The 16,909-nt window shown below is 44.1% G+C and overlaps 1 protein-coding gene across 1 annotated transcript; it reads right to left on the reverse strand.

The window, feature by feature from the left end:
* Positions 1–1,464: 1,464 nt before the first annotated feature.
* On the reverse strand, positions 1,465–13,568 carry smtnl (smoothelin, like). The gene is made up of 14 exons (XM_061740344.1): positions 13,416–13,568; positions 12,525–13,278; positions 5,857–5,929; positions 5,314–5,439; positions 5,032–5,181; positions 4,784–4,918; positions 3,839–4,039; positions 3,623–3,766; positions 3,460–3,522; positions 3,307–3,364; positions 2,449–2,574; positions 2,242–2,356; positions 2,004–2,155; positions 1,465–1,922 (listed from the first exon to the last, which is right to left on the reverse strand). The coding sequence occupies exons 2-14, from the start codon at positions 13,032–13,034 to the stop codon at positions 1,796–1,798; spliced, it is 1,980 nt and encodes a 659-aa protein (XP_061596328.1). The 5' UTR covers positions 13,035–13,278; positions 13,416–13,568; the 3' UTR covers positions 1,465–1,795.
* Positions 13,569–16,909: the final 3,341 nt, after the last annotated feature.

The raw sequence follows: 16,909 nt of genomic DNA on the forward strand, positions 1-16,909 counted from the left end.
TTATTTCTGCTGTCCAGTTGGATATTTTCACACGTAAGAACCCGCCCCTCGCGGTCTGTAGAGGAACTGCAGCTTTTCAGTACTCAGCACTGGCTTCAGTTCAGAAGTTGAAATGTTGGGGCTTGGACATAACTTTAACTTATTAATGCCCATTATGGGAAAATTGCTGCATTTTTTCATCCAGCTTTTCTTCTCGTTTGTACAGAAACTGAAAAGTAACTTGAAGAACAAGACAAGCATCTTTTCAGTATAGCAAGTAAATTATATTTATACTGAATAAAGTATATCAATAGGCAAATACAACCTCAGACAGACATGTCATCATTTATTTCACAAAATTAAAAAAAAGAAAATCAAAAAAGGATCTTGAATGTAGACTGTAGAGGAATTTTGGTATGTTCTTCTTTACAGCGTTGATTCAGTTTATTGATGTTCTGGGGCATTTGCTCACAGCTTTCTCTCTGTTTCTCTGATAGATCATCACAAAATCTTGATCCTCTTATTCTACTATGATTGACTGTTGTGCTTTAGATGATTTTCCTGCTGCATCACCCATGTGTGACTAAACTTTAGCTGTCTAACAGACAAACTAGTTGAATAACTTCAAGGTGCCCCGAACAACCTCGGATCCTCACCCTGCAACTCTCTCTCGTGAGATGGATCTGGCACTCCCCCGATTCACGACCACTCCCTCGGCTGTTCCCCCCCCCGGCAACGGCGTCCAGAGGCAGATTATTCTCCATCCGTTGGTACTCTCACCTGGACTCCTTTAGTCTCATCCGTTAACAGGACGTTACTCCAGAGGTCTTCTGGTTTGTTCATATGCAGTTTTTATGAGCTTTATTCGTGCCTCCATGTTTTATTTAGTGAGAAGAGCATATCTTTTTTTAATCTTTTGCAGCCCTTTCACGTAAACCAGCTCTAATCCTGGGGAAGGTTTTCTGGGAAGTCCGGTCCTGAAAGACTGGTAACTGTCTCAACTGCTGATATTCTTATATTTATATATTTTTTGTACATACGAGACATGCCTCATTATCTGCTTTTATTTTATTATTCTATTTGGTACTTTCAACGTCTTGCTGCTCAGTTGTTCTTGCGATTGCCCCTGGGGGATAAATAAAGTTTTTCTGAATCCAAATCTGAATTTCCTGTTTTGAGTGTTTCTCACTGGAAAACACTGAACTACCTGGGAATCGTTTTATAACGCCTTTTCCAGATTGACGTGCTGCAATAATTGGTTCTCTTAGACTACTCCTTACATTGTTTCCTCTTGGTGTTGTGTTATAACACACTTGAATGCTCCAAACTGTCAAAATAGCAGCACCTGATAAGTCCCAGGGATGCAGTGAGGTGGCTGGAGGTTTCCTGCTGGTCGGCTCTTCCACCAGCAGGTGGCAGTACACAGCCTCTCTGTTACTCTTCCACCTTTGTCACACACTTTAAAGGAAAACCAGGACCAAAAAGTTACTGTTTATATCCATTTATATTGAATTAAATATATATTTTTATGGATTATTAATGTAAACATTTACAGTGAAAATGTGCAAATCACTATCACTGATAGGAGGTGCTCCTAATTAACTTCAAACACACACTTTATCAAGTCTGCCTGCCATTGATCGCTCATGTTCCCGGATACTGACGGATCAGCGGGAACCTTCATCACACAAGTGCAACATCCGTTTCATCACTGTACAAACACACACAAACACGTCACAGAAAACTGCATGTGGCCTCCGGTCTCAGGCTTCTGAAGCGTTCACGCGTAGGTTTGGTGACCGACTCTGATACAGAGTCACTCGAACTTCTTCAGGTGGTTGTAGAGGGACTGGACGTACGTGAAGACGCACATGGGGTCCGGCTTGTCCCCCATCTGCAACATGTCGTCCACCTCGATCAGCCGCAGACAGTCGGCCTGCTCCCTGGACCGAGAACACACCGTCAGTGAAATGCAGCAGGACTGAACACGGGCCCGTGGAAACGCTGCGTTCGTGCGGTCTTACTCTGCGGTGGTGAAGGCCTGCTCTAGGTTCTGCTTGCGGTTCGTCGGATTCAGACTGTTGTAATCGAAGTCCAGAGGGAAGAAGGAGTGCACCAGGGCGCAGAAGGCCATCCCATCGCTCCAGCTGGACGAGAAGTTCTGGAGGTCGATGTTCTGGGAGAAAGACAACGAGAAACGGAGCGGTAACATTCCCAGAACCACCTGCAGACCGGACGGGACAGCGTAGCTCACGTTCTGACCTGGTAGCCGATGGTCTTGGAGCGACACCACTCCAGGAGGATCTGTTTGATGCCGCTGGCGCTGGACACGCCGAAGCTCTGGGAGCGCTTCAGCTTGGGCTTGGACTCCTTTGGCCTGTTTGAGGACAATTCAATTAAATAAAAAAAAGACACTTTTTAATGAAAAAACATGCTTGAATTCATTGAAGGTGTCTTGGAAGTACTGACTTCATCGGGTCCGAGTTCATCCTTTCAAACAAGGCCCGCTTGGCTTGGGCGCTGTTGGAGCGAGGAAACGCCTGATTCTTCTTCACGTCCTGCTTAAACTCAAGTCCCCCCGGCTTGTTAGGTTTCCTGGGGGGAGGAGGGGAGAAATACCTGTAACATTTATGAGGTTTCAAAACAGTAATTATAAATTCATGCAAAGGTCACAATTGTTTTTGTCTCTAAAAATATAATAAAAACAACCAAGAAAAGATGACATTTATATAACCTTTATTTAACCTCAAATGATGAATGTGGGCAATACTAAGTACCCCCTTAATACTGGTGATCAGCAGGTGTGCGTTAACACAGTGACATCAGAGAAAGACATCAGCAGGTCTTAGAGGTGTCATTCTTGTTGCACATCAGTCTGGAAAGGTTTTTAAAGGTATCCTAAACAATTTGGGGTTTAAAGCATTCACAACAGTTGCCACGGTAACCCTGCAGAACATGCATGAGAATGGCTGGAAAGTAAAACACTGCTGGTGCCGGTCCAGACGCTGTGGCAGGACCTTAAGTGAATCCTCAATGAACTGCAGCAACGTTGTAAAGACAGATAAAGTCTTCCAGGAAACAACTGCTGCTAAAGATGGATCTACACTCCATGGGGGTACTTAGTTTTGCCCACATTACTTTTTTTCTGGTTTCATTTTTGTTAAAGAGAAAATGGCACGATGAAAAAATTATGTTATTAGCCATTTAAGGTTGTATTTGTACAATGCTGAAACTCACTATGATCAGATGTTTTTATTCTAATTTTACACATAAACAACAGTTTTCTTCATGTCACGAATGTCACTCAGCTTTACGTTTTTAACATACTTGTCCAAACTAGGGGAGAATCCAGACTTTATAATTGATTTGGAGGGAAGTAATTTCTCTGAGGATGAAAAAGAAAAGGTAAAACATTTTAAGAATCACATATTAGTAAAAGACAAGAAGACATTGTTTAAATGGAGGCATGAGGGATGATACCTGCAGACTGGGGAAAGCTCACGCTTCTCTTTAAACTGGGACTGGGGGACTTAAGAACTGGAGCTGAATTGATCAAATGGAAAATGAATCAATAAAAATTTCCCTTTGAAGACTAAACACTTTAATTTTGCAGGTTCGTCTGTGAATTCCTTGACAAGTTCACCTCTCTTAAAGGGATATTCCCCCGGTTTCAGTGCTGGCTCCAGTGGCGCTGGGACTGCTGGGGACTGGGCCGGTCCGGCCAGCGGTGCAGACTCCGTGTTCGGCTTGGACGACGGCGGCAGGTAGGGTTTGGGTTCGCTGACGTCTAAAGAAGATTATGACCATGTTACTGCCCATTTCAGAGGGAAGCATCTCCACTTCCACTGCTTGTACACACCTCGTTTAAATGGATACTCTCCTCGTTTCATAGTTGGGGATTCCGGGGCTGAAGGATTGGGACCCGGAGCAGGGTTCTGGTTGGGTCTGGGTGCAGCCGGAGCCTCGGAGCTGCTCCTGGGGGCAGCTGTGACGGGAATATGAGGGAAACCCTGAGGAGCAGCTTCTGACGGGGAGCTCAACTCCTGCACCCCAGATGTTCCTGCACATGTGGAGATGGCTGGATTTTACCAGATGTGGCCGGAAGAAAACATTAAACCATGAACTATCCAGTTAATGTTCCTTCCATCCATCTCTCCTTCCTTCACCAGATACATCCATCTATATGATGCCCATCTTTTCATTTTCATGTTTTTTTGTCATCCATCCGTCTGTTAATTTTTCATCCTTTATCCATCCATCAATCTTTTCAGTTCCCATCACCCATCATTCCATCCTTCTATCCTTCCATCCATCCATGTTCCCAAATATTTGCTGCTTATGTTACACATTTTTCAGTTTAATCAGTGAAAGAATGTCATGGATAAATCCGACTGTTTACATAAACAACAAGAACACAGCTTGAGTTTATTTACAGTATTTCCTAATATATTTCTTTAGTATGTCGTGTCTCAATTTTGCTGCTGCAACACTGAATTTTTTGCTTGGGATCAATAAAGTCTATCTATCCATCTATAAATAACTATTTATTTATTTATTTATTCCACAAATCACTGTTGGACTGGTAAACGCTGCTAAATGTCAGAATTATCAGAGCAGTAAATCCTTTATCCCCAGAGATCTGTGACTGAGAACAGAAGCTCCTTGGGCTGAAGTCCTGACCTTCAACGGAGCAAATAAGTGTCAGTAAAATCCAAATGAAACACATTTAATAGGTATTCCAGCAAATAAACCCCGGTAAGTGGATCTTCGGTACACCAAAGGACGTCCAGCCCTTCAGACTGACCTCTCATAAACGAATCCCCAGTTGCTGTAGGCGCCGATGCTGCAGACTGAGCAGGTTTGGCGGCAGGAAAACCTTCTGAAGTGGGTTTAGTTGTCATGGCAGTGACGGGGAGATGAGGCCGGGGCTCATCAAAATCTGAAGCAGTCAAAGTCCGAGTTTAAAAAAAAACCCAGAACCCATCACCCATCCAGGAAAATGCGTGACTGAAACCAATCACTTGGGTTGCAGTAAAGAACATTTCTACTCACATTTTCCATTAGATTCGGGTAGTCTGAAGTCTTTGGTCGTCCTGGCCGCTGGGACGGGAGACGGAGTAGCTGCTGCCTCCTCCGGGTCGGCTTTAGCCGACACGGTGTGATGCACATGTGGTTTGGTTGGAGGACCCGTTTCTTCCTGGTCTACAACGAAAAGGTTTGAGTTCTTATTCGACGTCAGACAATCACACACAGTTACAGCTGTAAAAAAAAAAAAGGAACATAAAGCAGCTGGTTCAACAAAAACACAAACTCATGTGGAGGACTTGAACTTACCGGTCGTGTAGGGCGTTTCCATGGCAGCAGGATCCGGGTTGGGTCTGGTCATGGCGACCACAGGCCAGTGAGAAAGGGCAGGAGCTTCAGTGGTTTTGGTAACATCAGAGTTCACTAAGGTATTTTCTAGGAAAACAAACACAAGAGTAAATCTTCCCGCCAAAAGCCTGGCGTTAAAGGAGCTTGAGGCAGGATTGAGGCAGGATTTATGAAAAAAATGTGTATAAGTTTTAAGTTTTCTAGTAATAATGTCAGATGAAGCGTTCCAAACCCAAAAGAATGAGCCCTCTAGTGTATCTCTCCCTTGCCTTGAACAGGCTGTGTGCTGCAAAATGTGCTGCAATTCGGGGGCCGAATTTCCCGCGCTGTCCTGCGGATGTGACGTCACATGACACTGCATGCGCGTTCTCCCCGTTCTCCCGTGCCGGCTTCGCTGTTGGCTGCAGCACCCCTGACGGCCGTCGTGGCGAAGGGTGGCGCTAGAGAGTCTCATTTCTTAAAAGGAGCCTCATGCTCCTTTAAACCGTGGGAGCAGCTTCCTACCTGGTTGTTTGTGATGCTCTTGGGCCGCCGCGGCTGCATGGGTGACGTTTGTATCTGATTTTGCATCGGTTCCCTGTGGAAGAGTAAGAGCACAATGTTTAATTACACTGTTTAGGCCAGGTGGTGGTGGTGGGGGGGTCATTGAATTTATTACAGTCAGTGTTTTGTATTAATTTGAGGAACTTAGTTCCTGGTTGGCCTCAAAAGGCCCCAACGTCTCAAAGGGGCTCTAGTGGATGAAGACCTGGTGGCTGTGGAGGCCTTGGGAGCACAGTGGACTCATCGTCGTGTGCAAGAAACCCGTTTGAGACTATTTTAGCTTTGAGACGTGGTGCGTTATCTTCCTGGAAGGAGCTATCAGAAAACGTGATCACCAAGGGATGGACATGGTAAGCAACAATACTTGAGCAGGTTGTGGTGTCTAAAGGGTGCAAACTTGGTCCTAAGGGGTCTGAAGTGTGTCAAGAAAACATCTCCCACACCATCACAACAGCAGCAGTCAGAGCCATTGACACAAGGCAATATGGATCCATCCTTTCATGTTGTTTACGAAAAATTCTAACCTGACCGTCACAGCAGAGAAACAGATTCATCAGTTACGTTTTCCAGTCTTCCATCGACCAATTTTGATGAGTTTCTACGAACTGCAGCCTCAGTTTCTGTACTGAGCTGACCGGAGCAGCGCTTGGTGTGATCTGCTGCTGTCGCTAGGGTTGCCACCCGTCCCGTAAAATACGGAATTGTCCTTTATTTGAGAAAAAAATGTTGCGTCCCGTATTGAACTAATACGATTTGCTAATGCGATTTGACCCGTATTTTCATTACACACGTCTGTCACACACACATCAACACTAAATATGTGAAAACTTCATTCGTAGTAAATATAACTAAAGGTGAAACAAATATATTATTTCCCACTACATTCAAAGTGAGATATTTTCAAGCCTTTATTTGTTGTGATTTTGGTGATTATGACTCACAGTTTATAAAAACCCCAAATAAAAAATAAATTAGAGAATATTTTATGAAACCAATAAACAATTCCATCATCAAAATTATAACGAATAAAGGTTTAACATATCTTGCTTTGCATGTAATAAGACTAGGTAATATATTAGTTTCACATTTTAAGTTGAATTATTGAAATAAGTTAACTTTTACACCATATTCTAGTTGAATTATTGAAATAAATTAACTTTTACACCATATTCTAGTTGAATTATTGAAATAAATTAACTTTTACACCATATTCTTCACCTGTATCTACTGTATATTCTACATCTATACAGTCATGTAAGTTCAATGCTACTAAAGCACTTTAAACTTTAAATCAAAGCATTCTGTTTTTTCATATAAAATAAACACATTTTTATGCAGTTTAGAAGTTTTGGGGCTTTTTTTTTGGCGCCTGTCCTGCTGAAATCAGGGCGTCCCTTATTTCTATTTCTGAAAGGTGGCAACCCTAGCTGTCGCCCATCTGTTTCGAGGTTCAGAGCTGATGCTCTGCGGACTTTGGTTGTAGCGACTGCTCGTCTGAGCTACTATTGCTTGTCCGTCATCTCGAACCAGTCCGCCTCTCCTCTCCTCTGACTTCTCACGTCAACATTCGGACAACCGTGCCAGTTTCAAAGTCACTGAAATCCAGATTCTGGTGCTGGATTTGAGCCTCAGCATGTTGTCTTGACCGTGTCTTTGACGCCTTCAGGCTCTTCCATGCATCAATGATATTGGATCGGCGTCAGGAACTGGCTGACATGATAATCCAGACCCAGAGAGTTCAGGACCGGGTCTGAAACCAGAGCTCTGCGGCATTATCACACTTTTCAAACATTTGCACTTAAGTCAACGCTAAAACACTTTGGGGTTTTAGAAAGACTAAAGACAACCTTCCTCAGCTCCTAGCCCCGCAGATCTCGCCCAACTGGCCACTAAAATCCATGTCAGGCCTTTATTAATTAGACTAAACCTGTTTATCAGCGTTCATGCTCCCTTCTGGACATGTGGGATCTTTAGCAGTTAACAGCTGACGGCTGTGGACATGACAGCCAGGTCCCCACTAAGAGCTATTTTAGATCTTGCTATCGGGGCCTTTGCAGGAGTTTCCGCTGCACTCCTCTTACATCCCAATATAGCTCCATAGGCATGCTTTGGAAATCAGGGACTAACGGTGCCTAAGTATATCGGCGCGAGGCTTTGGTCTACGCCCCGACGCCCCACCAGAGACACGCAGCGGGCCGGCAGCTGTGCGATAGAGCTGTCGCGGTCAGTCCGTCAACCTGTCAGGTGGGAGATTATCGCCACAGTGATGTGTGGGCTCCACGGTAGCTGCTGGACGCCAACGCAGCCCAACTGTCCGGGCCTCCTAATCCTCCCCGCCTCCAACTAACGCTCAGCACCTCATCACCGCAGCTGTCTTAGGAACAAACAAACAAGCCGGGGTTGGATACCAGCAAACACACACACTATGGTTGGATGCCAGAACGCAAACAAACAAACAATAAAACAAACAGACGGACATGCTCATCATTTTAAAATGTCCAGACTTTTCCCCCACGATGCCCACAAAGCCCCACAGAATCTTTTACTGACTTGAATGTTTTATGTGTTATTTACTTTAAAGCAGTCATGTTATTTGATGCATTCAAACTCTCGTAGACGTCTCCTTTCTGCTCAACTGGTTGTTTTTCTTGTTTCGTTTTACTGACTGATCAGCTGACGAACTTTCAGGAACTTTCAAGCGGTCTTTGTAAATCTGTGAGCAGATTTGGACAGGAGTGATACATTTCCTCAAAACTTTCTCTGGATTCATGAACTAAAACAAGGATTTGATGGTAAGAAAGTGTGCATCTTCCTGAATATCGATTGATTACTGCTGCTCATTGATTAGCATAAACCACCCCCGTCAGGAGCTGCGTCCTCACTGAGCACGCCGGCCTGCAGATGTGGAGAAAAACGCTTCGGACGCACCGACAGAGGGGATTGAAGCTGAACTGAGCTCAGGAATAGTCAGGAATCATCGCTGACAGAACGACGAGTCAACAACAATCGCCAGCTCATCTGATTTTACAGCTGCGGCTGCTTCGGTTTTAACACTTTTTATTGTATTCTGAAGCCTAAATGTGGGAAATACTGATCAAAGATAAATGTGTGATAATACAACAGCTCTACATACCGCAAAAATAACAGTCCAAATGTCAGATAATGAAAATCAATATTCATGTTGTTGTTTACGCTACCGCTACGCTACCGCTACGCTACCGCTACGCTAGCATTTATAACTTCTTGGCGTGTTAAATACTAAATAGGGGTGGGCAAAAATTTCCATATGGCAATATATCGGGATATTTTGATTTGATATCAATATTCAAAATGTGAATTTTTTTTCTTAAAAAAAAAAAAAAAAAAAAAAATATATATATATATTTCAGACAGGTTGTAAATCCAGTATGACTATTGTATACATGAGCTGAGATAATATTGTTAGTGTTAATTTAACATTATGTAAACAATATGAAAAAATATGCAAATATGTTGTAACTTTAGCTTGTGTAGTTACAATATTATATTATAACCCACGGACTGAAATGTTTATTTTTCATATGCAGTGAAATTTGTCAGTTTTTTTAAATAATTTTCTTTTAGTTTGCACAGACATAAAATATTTGTGTTAAGTGGATTCAGTGCAGTCAATAAATTCTGAATTTCTTCAGTGACACAGATATCATTATGTATCGTGGATGAAATGTCTTGCAACATATTGATTATCGCAGAATCGCTGTATCGTGATATTATCATTATTGTTGGCAAAATACTGTGATAGTATGGTAATGTGAGGTACCTGGTGATACCCAGCCCTACTAAACCAGTTTCTAGAACTACGCATTTTTCCATGTTAATATTATAAAGAAAAAAAAGGAAAAAAAAAAAAAAATCAGATTTTTGTGTCAGAGTAATTTTATGGTTCACAAGTTTTTTGTTGACGCGACGTCCCACAGGGACTCTGAACAGCGTCCGGTTGGTCCTGATGAGGGTTAGCAGGCGAGATCACACCTCTCCAGTCTGAACTTGTCTTCATCGGGTTGCAGGTCGACGTCATCCCGACAGAATTTCCCTCTCAGGCTGCAGGTTCACGTCTGGTTTCGAGAGTTTCCAACGTCAAGCAGCGTCTTCAGTTACCAGGCTCCTCTGGGGCGGAACCGTCAGTGTCCAATCAGTGTCCAGGGGGCTGACGGCAAAGCTACCTTCAAGATCAGGCTCAGAAAAGACACGGATAAGGACAACTGATGACCTGAGCATGTTCTTGTATGTTTATGTCTTTAGGACCGCCTTTCCTTCCCGTCATCTAAGACGACCCTCCGAGTCCGTTTCTGCCGGAGTTTTGTTTTTAGTTCCGTTAACCTTTTTTTCCCCCCACTGTCGCCTTGTACTTGCTGAGCATGATGAGAAGAGTCAATGGAGTCTGTTGGGTTGTTTTTGTAAACCAGGGTGTAAATATGTTTATTTTCGCTGCTGAAGTTGGACTTTTTAACAAGGAGAAGAACTCTCTTCAGATCCAGACCCTCGTGATCAGCCGAGGAGCTGAATGTGTTCATTGTTTAACTGATTTAGATAAAAGGTGAGGGAGAGATTTAATGAAACAGTCTTTCCTCAAAGGTGTCAATGGAACCCATTTGTTGAAAAAGATTAAAAAAAAACTGAGGTTAAATTTAAGAACAACAGTGGAGTGTGAGTCGTTTAACCCGGTCGGTGGCAGGCTGGAAAAAAATAACCGACAAATCGGAGAGCTCTCGGTCCCCAGGAGCTAATCTCCTGGATGTCAGGGCTGAGCGGAGACCAGGTGACCTCAGCGGACGGGAATGCCGGTGTGCTTTTCAAGAGGACAGCTGGTCGTCTCTCTCGGGGTGCGTGAGCCGGGGCTGACAGGGACGCAGACGCCATTCAACTTTCCGTTCAGAGACTTGAGACTGGGATCGGCCGGTGCGCGAAATTCCTGAGCGATTAGGGGACCTGGGTTTATTTATACACCTGACTTCAGACGGTGCATGCGAGTGCCGTTTACCGACGGGTCTGGGACTCTGCTCCTCGCGTATTCGTCTAGAACCTCGTCGTTCTCTGCTGTTTTGGACTCCAAACGTCTGCACGTGTCCCCACCTGCACTCACGCATGACCCGCCGCCTGTCTCAGGTGAGGACGGGGGTTGTTGTGGTGGAGGTGTCGCGGGTGATGGAGGGCCTGAAGAGGCCGATGAGAGCTGGGGGCCACTCCCGGAGTCACAGACCCAAAAATACCCCTGCCCTTTGGAGGACCTGCCTGATAAAAGCGGGTCACAGGAGAGTGAAGGGGTGGGGGGGTGTTTGTGATGAGATTGTTTTCACATCTCCACGTGTGTCGTTTTACCATATTAAAACCTAATATTCAAGATTAATCATGATATCTGACACCAGAGCTGAAGGTTAAAGGTTTACTTCACTTCACCCCCAAGATTATTAGTCGGGGCCTCAGATACAATCATGTGCAAAAGTTTGCACGCCCTCTTTTAGTCCTATGTTGTTGTTGTTGTCAAAATCTTAAGTATAACAGGGCTTCTTAGACAAACAATATATAACTTTTTAGATAATAAAAATAATTTATGTAACAAGAATATATGTGGGGAATACTAAGTGAATACAAACTTCCTGTAGACCTGAGGTCTGCTCCAACTCAGCTCCTTTAAATCAGGCCTAAAAACATTACTGTTTACTGAAGCGTACTCTTAAATTAAATACTTACCTGCTGTACTCTACTGCCCTTATTTTTAACAACTTGTGCTTTTTATTATTTTACTTCTTTTCTTATCATCTTATTCATAATTTTATTCAATCTTATTTGTTATTTACTGTCTAATTATGTCTTGCCGCTTTTAATGTCAATGTAAAGCACTTTGAATTACCTTGTGTTGAATTGTGCTATATAAATAAACTTGCGTTGCCTTGCCTAAATACCCCCGATACAGCTCATACACTCGCTTCCTGTAGGACCTGCTCAGCTTGGTCCGTTCCTCTTTACAACGCTGCCGCGGCTCACTGAGGTTTGGGAGGACGTTTCAAAGGGGTTCCAAATCCTTGGAAAGGCTCGGTCAAACGCTATTACTTATTTCTTCCCCTCGTGGCATTCTGCTGTGGGTTTTTGTGGAGTACGCCGGCTCATTCCTTATAAACTTACGAACCAGCAAATTCACGATCAACTCAGTGGCTGCAAGTTGTTCCAGCCCCAAACGACTCGGACCGTCCCCAGGAATCTGCCCCTGAAGTTGGGGGTTTGTTCACGGACCTGAGCTGGAGCTCTTTTAATTGTGATGTGAGCCCTGTTAGGGACGAGGGTTGCAAATTAGCATTCGCTGTAAACACTATGATACAGGCATCAGATAGCCATTTATGTCTGTCTATGTTTTCTGTATCTGTCCCTTCCAAATAAACAAATGAAATGAAGCTTCCTGGCTCTTGTTTGGCAACAACAGCCAACAGCATACCAGTGCCTCACTGTCAAGCACAGCGTTGGAGGGGTCATGATACGGTACCTGGACCTGATGGACACTAAGCGGACGTCTGGAGACACTCGTGAGGGACGTCTGGTAGATTAGCGGTACTGGGATTGTTCTGCTCACCAGAGAAAACACGATGGATACTCACATTCATGTCTGGATGCCTCTTTGCTCTCCACGGGTGAGGGGCTGACGTGCCGACGGAGGCGCCAGCAGAAGAAGAAGCGGCACCATCAGATGCTGGTTCAGAGGCCGTGGAAGACGACTGGTCGTTTTCTGATCCTGCGGCGCTGACCAGAACCGCCTGGTACTCTCGGGTCGAGGGTTGCGTCTGCACATGACCGTTCTCCAAGCCTTCTTCGGTCGCCGCCTTCTCACCGGGGGTCCTGCCGACCTTTACCCCGGTGAGGCCTTCCACCAGCCGGCCGAGAGACTCCAGCCTGGCGCTGAGCTGGAGGTTCTCCTCCTGCAGCCGGCTCACCGCCTCGGCCAGGGGCCCGTTGGAGACGTACAGCTCGTCGATCCGTCGCTCGATGCGCTGCTTGAAAGCGCTCACGTCCATGTGCACCTCCCTCACGGCAGCCTGTAAGGTGGTGTGGAACTGAGAGAGAGCCTGGCCGACCGAGGCCTCCCCGGGTCCCTCTGCAGGCTCATCCATGGCGTCTCCGGTGACCCTCGGCTCCCGATACAAGCTCCTGGTTTCCAGACCAAAAATACTTTGTAAACTTCCCGACTTCCTTCTGTGAGTGCTTCAGAGCCGTTTGCCGTCTTCCATGCCAGCTTTCAGCAAAGTTGAGGAGCGTCTGAAGGATGACGGGCTGCAGAAAGACCTCATTCAAGGGCCATCAGGCTCCACGCAGGACTTCTCTCAACACACGTATTCCCTTGCTCCTTCCTCTCATCTGCTCGGAGCAAGAGCACTTGTTATTTATAACTCTTGGAAAATCAGACACAATGAGATCTTGGAAAAGAGATTACGCAGCGTATGGACGGATCGGTTCCCCGCTGCACGCAGGAGATGGGCAGCGATCGCACTCACCTTTCACAGGAATCCAGCTGAAGCGGGAAACGTATTCCTCCACCTTCCTGTTTCAGTGCGTCCACTACTGCGGAACACCCACCCCCGCCGCCCTGCTCACTGTTGTCGGAGCTATGTTTGTGTCATGAGTCTGGGTGCACAAGGTTCGCCTCTGTATTTCGAGACATAAAGGGGGCGGGAGAAGATCAAATGAGGAGGAGGGGCCGGGACTTTTAAATCCCTCTGAGCTGCCATCTGAGCTGCAGGCGGAGAAACGAGAAGATGAGGGCAGTTTCATCTACTCACACAAACTTTCTTTGCATGAAAACATATTAAAAGTCACGTGATGGTAGCTGGTCTTACGCAGCTGAGCATCAGCATATCATGCAGTTATGGATTTAACAAAGTTAAAATGAAAAGCTGCAGACATCAGGAGGCGAGGCCGGGGGAAGATGATTTGGGTTGGGCGGTGCTGCACAGAGGTTTCCAAATAAATAAAATCATACAATATATGCCCACAATATTTAAAGGAGCATGAGGCAGGATAGAGGCAGGATTTATGAAAAAAATTCATATACGTTTCAAGTTTTCTAGTAATAATGTCAGGTGAAGCGTTTCAAAAAGAGTGAGCCCTCTAGTGTATCTCTCCTTTGCCTTGAACAGGCTGTGTGCTGCAAAATGTGCTGCAATTCGGAGGCTGGATTTCCCGCGCTGTCCTGCGGATGTGCCGTCACATGACGCTGCATGCACGTTCTCCCCGTTCTCCCGTGCCGGCTTCACTATTTTCTGCAGTACCCCCAACGGCCGTCGTGGTGAAGGGTGGCGCTAAAGAGTCTCATTTCTTAAAAGGAGCCTCATGCTCCTTTAAACACCACACAATTTAATTCGGCTAATGTAAACCAGATATTGTAGACAGGTGCATTATACCTTAACAAAATGGTGGGCACTTGGAAATTCTGTTTCATACACATTCATTTTGTAATTTACCACAACAAACAAGAACATTTATACCATTAAAGGAGCATGAGGCTCCTTTTAAGAAATGAGAGTCTCTAGCGCCACCCTTCACCACGACGGCCGTCGGGGGTACTGCAGCCAACAGCGAAGCCAGCACGGGAGAACGGGGAGAACGGGGAGAACGTGCATGCAGCGTCATGTGACGTCACATCCGCGCGGGAAATTCGGCCCCAGCACTGCAGCACATTTTGCAGCACACAGCCTGTTCAAGGCAACGGAGAGATACACTAGAGGGCTCATTCTTTTTGGTTTGGAACGCTTCATCTGACATTATTACTAGAAAACTTAAAACGTATACACATTTTTTTCATAAATCCTGCCTCAATCCTGCCTCAAGCTCCTTTAAAGCATTTGCTTGGTCTAGAACCTTTGAAAAATATGAACCTTCTTTTTTAGCATACAAATAAGTTTAGTAACTATCGTACCTTCAAAGACATCTATCAAACTTTTTCTCTCTGTTCTCTGTAACATTTTTAACAACGTCACTAAAACAAAAGGCTACTTATTTCAAGTAAAAATGTTGACATAGCCTTAAAGTCAGCCAACATTAGCCAACTTCCATAAAAGCATCTTCCAAACAAGCATCAACAGAAACCTGAGTGCTCTCAGGGGGCAGACAGGAACTCTATTTGTTTATTTGTTTATTTATAGGATCCCCATTAGCTGATGTCGCGACAATTGCTGTTACGGATCACTGTAACACCGAGTCATAATATACAAAAACAGCAAACTTTCTGTTTAAAATAAATTAGTGCTACAAAAAAATGAATCATACAGTCATTATAATACCACAAAGTATAACCAACAAATAAATTCCTGTAATAAATTATAGCACGTGATATATTTGTTACTCATTGAATTTTATGTAAAAAGTATTTTGCTACCTTTTTAAAACTGTATTTTGATGTAATATTTTTGATGTTATTAGGTAATGTGTTCCATCCTGTGATAGCTCTGTATAAAACAGTGTGTTTTAAAAAGTTTGTTCTTGGCTTAGGTGCCAGTAAATGATCATAACATGATTGTCTGGTTGGATATTTATTGACGTTTCTAGTGAGCACTATCTGATCTGCGAAATATTGTGGTTTTTTACTATTGATCAAATTCCTCATGAAAGTAAGGAGACTTAATTTTAATCTCTCTCTCTTTCATGTCTATAGCGTAAACAATGTCTTTGTGGACATTCATCAATGAAAGATGTGTGAGTCTCTGTGTCATAGTGGGCCATAACCATGTTTTTAACCTTCTCAAACTGGAGAACGAGCACTCCGATGAGACACAACTGTATGAGTTAACTTTGTTACTGTGCTGCCGTTATCTCAACGATTCAAGCGAGCAGGCGTAGCTTAAACTTGGTTGGATACTTTGTATGTCTGATAACCACAATGTACAGCATAATCAAACACATTTAGAAAATTATTTGTTATTAAGAAACTGTATTAAACCATCTATATTGTGTATACAATAACATTCAACATTTCTGAAAAAACGTAAGAAGTTCATTACTGCATTTACTCGTTTTTTTCTTTTGTCAAATGGGGGGGGGGGGGGGGGGGGGGGGGGGGGGGGGGATAGTCTAGTGGCTACAGAGGTGGGTTTGGGACTGGATGACTCAGGTTCAAGCCCTGGAGTAGTAGTAGTCGTAGTACTAGTAGTAGTAGTAGCAACTGCTGGCGGTGCTATAAATGCATTAATCCAGCAGGGGGTGGGGGTAACCGCTATGTCAGGAATAGCAAGTATCCCGTTTCTGCCTCAATAAGATTTAATAGGGTAAGGGTCTCGATGAACTAGTCATAAACAGACCTCTTTAAGTGCATTTGTTTGGGTAGTTTGTTTGACTGGAGCATTGTGTTAACATAATGCATAAGTAATGAATTTATAGAAGCAATTAAGCAATTAATTTCAAAAGATGTGGTTATTTGACTTGTGTCTAATAGTTTTTCCATCATGGGAGAAGCAGTGGAGGAGGAGTATAAATACCTGTGTTCACCTGGACTGGAGATCCAACACTGATGGTGTTTAGAAGGAAGGACAGAGCAGACTTTACTTCTAGAGGAAGTTGAGGTCCTTCAGCGTTTGCAGCAAGATGTTGAAGATCTTCTATCAGTTTGTTCTGGAGAGTCTAAGAAGATCAGAGCAACCCTGAACATCCTCTTTACAACACAGGGATTCAACAACTGAGTGTTTTCAATCAGACCTCTACAGGAGATCCTCCAGACCGCTGGAGGACCTCCTGTAGAGGTCTGGAGGAGATCCTCCAGACGGCCGCTACAGAGCTACGTCAGACTCCTATAGGAGGTCCTTCCTGCCCACAGCTCTAAACGTCTACAACAAACCTATGACAAGACTAACATGACTACTGCAACATTTCATTTCCCTGCAGGCATAAATAAAGTATTTTTTAATGTTTTTGAACATTGAAAACGTTTATTCTTGTAATTTAGTCTGTCAATACCAATATAATATAATATAGATAACTTTATTGATTAAAATGAATA

Source organism: Cololabis saira, chromosome 14 (genome assembly GCF_033807715.1).
Source record: "Cololabis saira isolate AMF1-May2022 chromosome 14, fColSai1.1, whole genome shotgun sequence".
Lineage (NCBI taxonomy): Eukaryota > Metazoa > Chordata > Actinopteri > Beloniformes > Belonidae > Cololabis > Cololabis saira.